We start from the raw sequence: 6,968 nt of genomic DNA, 5'->3' as shown, positions 1-6,968 counted from the left end.
TAATGGTGGTGGTGGTGGTGGTGGTGGTGGTGGTGATGGTGGTGGTGATGGTGGTGATGGTGGTGGTGATGGTGGTGATGGTGGTGATTGTGGTGGTGATGATTGTGGTGGTGGTGGTGGTGGTGATGATGGAGGAGGTGGAAGAAATTCTAAGGAAGGTATCAACGGTAGTGGCGGTGGCAGAGGAGGAGGAGGAGGAAGAGAAGAAGAAGAAGAAGAAGGAAAAGATGAATGTGAAGAAAAAGATGGAGATGATCGAGAAAAAGGTAAGGAGACCTGTTGCGAAGATTTCAATCGAACTTCCTCTAGCGTAATAATTTCACGTAATTTCTTTAGCTCCAAAAGCAATGCAGTATTATCTTCCATCATTTTTTTACTAGTTTCACGAAAGATGTTCATATTGATTGTCAGAGCGTTAAGAGTGATTTCGGTGTTCGTTCGCATCTACGATGGATCAAAAAGATATACGTAATATCAAAATATATAGATTTTGTAGTATACAAAATATTTATCATACATTTTTTCAAAAATTCGTAAAGAAATAAGAATATAATTTAAACATTTTAAATTTAATCTCACGGTGTAGAATCAAATAATGAATTTGAAAATAATCTTACCTGATTGAAATCTTCCGAAAGTCGCATCATCCTTTCCGACATTACATGCAGCATTTCCTTTTCGGAATGCATTGTTTCCACCAGATGATCAAATTTCTTTGTCGAAGAAGAAATCCTCCATAAAGGCGGAACGATCAATTTCTGTTGCAGTTTTTTGTAACCCTGTAAAAAAAATTGATCAATTTTATCTAAAATAGACAGATGTTATAAGTAAGATATTTATATATAAGTAATAAAAAAATATTTACGTACAGACATATATGTGTAATTAAAGTTATTTATAAAATTGTTTCTACGATTAAAAAATTTTTCCAAGTGCTAAGAATACCAAAGTATATCAAAGAATTTGTTTCATTTCAATATGTTAAGAATTATTGAAAAATTCGATTGTAATTCAATATAGCTGCAAAGAGGAAACAAGAATATTCATTTTAAATAAATTAATTAATAAGAAACTTACGACATTTACGAGATGCAGCAATTTTTTTATCAGCCAAATGCTGATAGTGATCACCCATGTGATTATCATACGGGTAATGTTTCTTCGTTGAAATACGTTGGTGGGAGTGTCTCGAACTGTTGTTTGGGGTGCCTGGTGATTACGAGAGCCATTCCAGTGATATTCTGTCTAATTATTTGAAAATACAGAGAAAGAAATTTTGAATTATTAGGATAAATTAATAAAGTGCACATCTGACAGGCAGCAACTTCAATCGGGAACTGAACAAATGAAAATAACATATATATAGCACAATTTGATAAAATTCTCCACATAAAAGATTTATATTTTTCCCTCAATGCTATATTGAATTACGACATCATAAGTGAGAAATACTTTATTTACACTTTATATACTATTTTATTTTAATAAACGACGTGTACTTTTTGCAAAGAGTCGTTACGACGACAATCATAGTCAGATAGTTTGGAAGCGGTTGTTGATTCCGGGAAGCGGCTGTCTTGATGAGATATTTTATAGAATAAGGGTAGATCTAACGGAAGCGAATGCTCCTCATTCTTCTTCTTCATTTCCGAAAGCGGATCCGTCTCCGTGATATCCGACGCGCCGGTTGCCGGTTGCCAATGCCTAGCCGCCTCTCCTTCGTCGGCTTTATCCTCATCCCCGAATGTTAAGGTCGTTCGGCGATAGTGTTTCATCAATCCGATCACGCGAGGTGTCGTGGACTCCGGCGTCGGCGGAATATCATTTTTCTCGGCTTCTCGCTTCGATCTTTCGCATTCATTCGATTCATGCTGATGGTTCAGTTTCCTCGGCGAAGTCGAAGATGTGCAAAAGACGGAGGGTAGACTCGGCAGGGACAATGTCGAGACGGAGATGTGGGGGAACTTCTTATACTTGCGTAACAAGAACTCGCTGCTTTCATCGGCGTCGCCGCGAGTCTTCCCGCCATTTACTTGCCGCAGATATGCAAAGATCTTCCGGAATTCACGCCAATTCGCTGTCAAACGTTCGCTGATCTTTTCGAGCGCGACATCGAATTTTTTACAGTCACTCGATGTTCTCCTCTTATTTTTGCCCGAATTATTTCGCAATCCATCGTCAGATTTATTGACGGATTTACGGACTGATACTCCGAGCTCGTCGGTCTCGCATAAAATCTCAAAATGTGGGGCTTCCGAGACGCGATCCGTCTCCAATTTATTGCCAATTATCGTCGACGACTGCTCGTCCAGATAGCTATTTATCTCACGCATGAAATTATCGTTCATCGAAAACGTCTTGTCTAATAAATAACAATCGTCCATTGTTTCAAATATATTATAGTGATTCTCTCGTTGATTCGAACTGGGAAATCGTTTTTCATCGAAATTCGCAGGTTCTGGGACATTTGCGAAAACGCATATGTCGTCACGCGATTCCAAATCGGAGTGAAATTTCGTTGACCTCAAAATATTTCGATAAGTTTCTTTATCGACGGTATTCGAGGATCTTTCATCATGTGTTATATTAGCCATTCTATTTTTATTTATCTTATTGTTCAAGGATGATAAACAGAATGAATTCTCCGTGAAATCAAACGGCTCGCTGGCGATCGATTTAATAGTATCCTGCTCGCGTTCACAGTTTTCTAAATAATTATTAGAATAATCATTTGTACACTTGGTATCGTAAATCCGAAGCTTCGACTTACAATACCTGGACGAGATCGGACTCGATTGCTCTATCATCTGCGCAACGATTTCGATTTTTGAATCATTTTTCAAGTCCTCCAATTTTGTCCTAGATTGTTTGGAAACGATCTCCGGACTGAGCTTATTATCGCAGAGCGGATCCACGTGAGGCGATTCGAATAGCACCGATTCCGGAGAATATTGATGATGTGGATGCGAAGTGTCGCTCGTTTCTTTGTCTTCATTTCTCTGATCAAAGAATCTCGGCCGAATGTTTTTCTGAGAAGACTCTTGCACCTTCAGAAACTTAGCCTTCTTCCGCGTTCGTTTGTGCTTGCGTCTCGTCATGAAATATGTATGTCCAGATAATCACTGTGTATTACATACAAGATCGTCTCGCGATGAATTAAATACCTATCTATTTGCACTCTTTATTATAGTTGCACGATTTAATCAGACTTTAAAGCACTTTCATACGAATTGCGGGTACGAATTGCGGGAGAATTATTGTATCCACGCTTGAGAGTTCGTTACTGTCCATTTCAAGGTTGTCTACTTGTGTATTATTGTGGTTCGGTTATTTACATATGATGATACGTAGCTTCCCGTTATGCGCATAAATAATATATAAATCTATCGATTACTGATCGTTTCTATCAATACAGATTAACTTTAATATCTTCTTTTTCTAATACTTACAATTTGAAAAAAATGAAAATTAAACCGATTATAATTTCGTCATATTTAAGTTTATCTTCTTGTATAGTCTATCATTTAAAATCGATTTTAAAGTATAAATAAATTTATGACATCTGATTATCAAAGTCATAATATACAGGCAAGTTGAACTTTCATTCGAAGAAAATTTGAACTTAAATTTAATTCATGACAGAGAACAAATATAAAACTAATTAAATAAGAGAAACCCTATACTCAGCCTAGCGAATCTTAGTGCGGATCTTAAATATTTTTATGTGAATTTATATACATATCAAATTTTGTAAATTTGCACGCCGAAATCTTTTCCAATCTTGAAACACATCAATCATGAACAGAACTAGAGTATAGTAATATCACATATTAAATACATAAAATCTGTGATATAAGAAGAAACTTTCTTACATTTAGTCGAAAGAGCGTTTATTCAAACTTTTCTTACATCGTACATAAGAAAAAGTTGCTCGAGCAGATATACCAATTTTGAAAAGTCCAATTTTTTATTCCTTATTTTACATAAATTCCTATTACAGATATAATTTTTCTCTACAGTTTCTATACTAATAATATTTCACTTATACTATGATCTTAATATTCGATAATCTGTCCACAATTCTATATTTTTAACATACATATCTGCAAGTCAAGAAAAATGGAAGATACATTCACGACTTTTGTGCTTTTCACGATAAAAAATTTCGATTGTTGTGTTAATCTATCATAATTACAAGGCGGGCAAAGAAGGCCAGCAATTCTCATTACACACAATTCGACAGAGCACGCTCTATCCAACTAGGCCCGACAGAGATCTCACTTTTTATTTACAAAGTCTTCTCCCTTCTGAATATTTTTCTTAAGCTCCGGGATGGCGGCGTCCAGCAATTTTTGCTCAAAGCTGCTTAGTTTACCTAATCCCAAATTCTTCTCAATTCCATTTTTCTAAAATTTCAAATAAATTCCAAATGAAAATTTTCATTTTTTTTTATAATGATGTAATAAAGTAAAACATCTTTTATACATTTTTATTTGGAATAATCTTCCTAAAAAATTTTCGAATATTTTTTCAAAATTGAATTGTATGTCATATTATTCTAAGAACAGACAACATAATAAAAAATACATTTTTATATTGATTAAAAAACAAATCATGCATATGAAGAGAAGATAATGTTTTATTTGAAATTATTTCGATGTCTTTACTTACGCCCAGAAGTATCGGCGTAGAAAAGTATTTGGCGTCAGTGACATTCGATTTGACGTATGAGCACTCGATGATACCCGTTTCCCCATTCAACGCTCTTATTAATGAAAGACCAAATCGTGCGCCAGCAAAAGCCATGGACAAAGTCGCGGATCCAGTTCCTGCCTTAGCTTTAACGACCTCGGTACCAGCCTCTTGAATTCTCTCGGTAAGAGCTTTCAGCTGATTATCCGGAAAGGAAATCGATGGTGTGCACTGCGAGATCAACGGGATAATAGTGATGCCACTATGTCCGCCAATGACTGGGACGTTGACTTTTTGTGGATCAAGGCCCTAAAAAAACAATCATTTCAGTATTATCGGTATCTCAACCTTTTTTTTAAATTTTTTTTATATTATGAACGAAAGAATAGAAAATAAGCGACGCATTTATATCATTCCAATTCAATATGAACGAAAATTAATACTGTTGCATTCGACGTCTTTAATTACATTTATATATGAGATAATTATGTTAAAAACAAAAAATAAATCTTATAAACAATATTGAAAATAGATCAAAAAATGTTCAACACAAATATGATATGAATAAAAAGGGTTATACTTGATCGAGGTACAATTTAAAGTGGAAAGTGTAAAAATTTACACAAAAATATTAGGCATCAAGATCTCTGATCGAATATGGCTTTATCCGCAAACGCATTGTTAAATTTTAGAAATCTTCTTTCTCGTATTATACATATGTACATTATCATATTTAATCTCTTACATATAGAACAATCTGAAACTGAATGTTTGTACTTTAGAAATAGGTGAAAAAAAAAAAGATAATCGAGATATGTTGATCAAAACAGGTGAAGTCTTAATTTATTAAGATTGCTATAGTGACTTTCGTAACGTACATATTTTTAATGCCGAGATAATTTTGTTTGTGTTAGGAACATAAGTTAAAAGTATTTACTTATGTATAAGTTAAAGATTATTTTATGTATGTATATTGCTATATTGAATACCTTAGATTCCGCGATGAAGGTGTTTGCTCTGACAATATCCAAAGTAGTCACTCCGAATACGCGATTAGGATCATAAACGCCCGCCTTTTGTAGCACTTCACTCGCAATTGGTACTGTGCTGTTGACTGGATTTGAGATGATTGCTACCAAAGCCTTTGGTGCAACTTCAGCCATCGCAGCGGCAAGATCTCGGACGATGGAGGCATTCGTATTAAACAGATCATCACGTGTCATGCCTGGTTTGCGTGGAACTCCTGCAGGTATAATAACAACCTAAAAGCAATCCATGAATAAATAAATCGTGAAAATTTAAAACGAGATCGATTAATCTCAATCTAAAAAGTTAAATAAAAGGTATAAGTAACCATTTGTAAATGTAATTATTAAATATTTGTAATTATTAAATATTTGTGTTATAAACACAATAGTAGATACTAATGTATTTATCAAATACTAATATAATCTTTTTGTATCATAATGATGACACATACCTGAGAACCTTTAAGAGAATCTTTGAGCTGCTCCGGACCATTATAGGCTTTAACTTTTGCAGGAGTATTCATATGTGAGAGATCGGCAGCGACACCAGGTGTGTTCACAATATCATATAACGATAATTCCGTAACAAGAGGGGACTGTTTGAGAAGCAAAGACAGTGGCTGGCCAATGCCACCGCTTGCTCCCATGACACTGACTTTTACATCGCGCTGCGAAAAGAATAAAACAGTTAGAATTTTAACATTTTGAAAAAAACAATTTGCCTAGGACTCAATTCAAGAAAGGAGTTTAATTAAGAAAGTATACTCTGTTAAATCTTTAAAATAATTGTATTTGTAATTAATGTTTAAAAATTCTCATCTGGTGATTTCAATGTGTTTATTTTAATTTGTTTTATAACTTATTTTTTCATATAAAGGAATCATAAAAAATATGTAGGTATAACAAAGCATTCGGAATTATTCTTTTTTCGCAATCAGGTTCCGAAAATGTGATGGGCCAATGTAACGTGTTAGCATTGGAGTTGAATAATTTGCAGTTGCATAACTGTTCCGATTACGATTGCGGCACTCATGGTTCTGATATATGGTAATGATATATGATAGATAACAAGCGATATCTCTTGATCTCTTCCATCACGCCATACGTATCGTCAAAGGTCATTGAAGATTCTCTTTTTGCATTCGTCATATGAACCAACGATCCCAACAGATATAGCAAATGCGACCATAACCAGCGACTCGTATATTAATATGAAGATGTGAACTTGTGTGTATATATATATATATA

The 6,968-nt window shown here is 34.6% G+C and overlaps 2 protein-coding genes and 1 pseudogene across 2 annotated transcripts in view; 1 reads left to right on the top strand and 2 right to left on the bottom strand.

Annotated features, from left to right (window-relative positions):
- Positions 1–3,098, bottom strand: part of LOC105623236 — a 7,756-nt gene extending 4,658 nt beyond the window's left edge. Inside the window, exons 1-4 of the mRNA XM_012204636.1 lie at positions 1,500–3,098; positions 1,078–1,245; positions 618–779; positions 277–444 (exon numbers count right to left, since the gene is read on the bottom strand). Coding sequence (XP_012060026.1) covers positions 277–444; positions 618–779; positions 1,078–1,245; positions 1,500–3,098 — 2,097 coding nt within the window. The remainder of the gene's footprint in view (positions 1–276; positions 445–617; positions 780–1,077; positions 1,246–1,499) is intronic.
- An 842-nt stretch (positions 3,099–3,940) lies between these two features.
- Positions 3,941–6,753, bottom strand: LOC105623235 (malate dehydrogenase, mitochondrial). The gene is made up of 5 exons (XM_012204635.1): positions 6,739–6,753; positions 6,173–6,388; positions 5,682–5,954; positions 4,672–5,001; positions 3,941–4,406 (listed from the first exon to the last, which is right to left on the bottom strand). Exons 1-5 carry the CDS (start codon positions 6,751–6,753, stop codon positions 4,278–4,280), a joined length of 963 nt encoding a protein of 320 aa, XP_012060025.1. The 3' UTR covers positions 3,941–4,277.
- The window catches only part of LOC105623234, a 14,762-nt pseudogene continuing 14,545 nt past the window's right edge, over positions 6,752–6,968 (top strand).

Source organism: Atta cephalotes (assembly GCF_000143395.1).
Source record: "Atta cephalotes unplaced genomic scaffold scaffold00054, whole genome shotgun sequence".
In the NCBI taxonomy this organism is placed as follows: Eukaryota; Metazoa; Arthropoda; class Insecta; order Hymenoptera; family Formicidae; genus Atta; species Atta cephalotes.
Note: the sequence above shows the minus strand (reverse complement) of the source record. Positions and strands in the feature narration are given on the sequence as shown.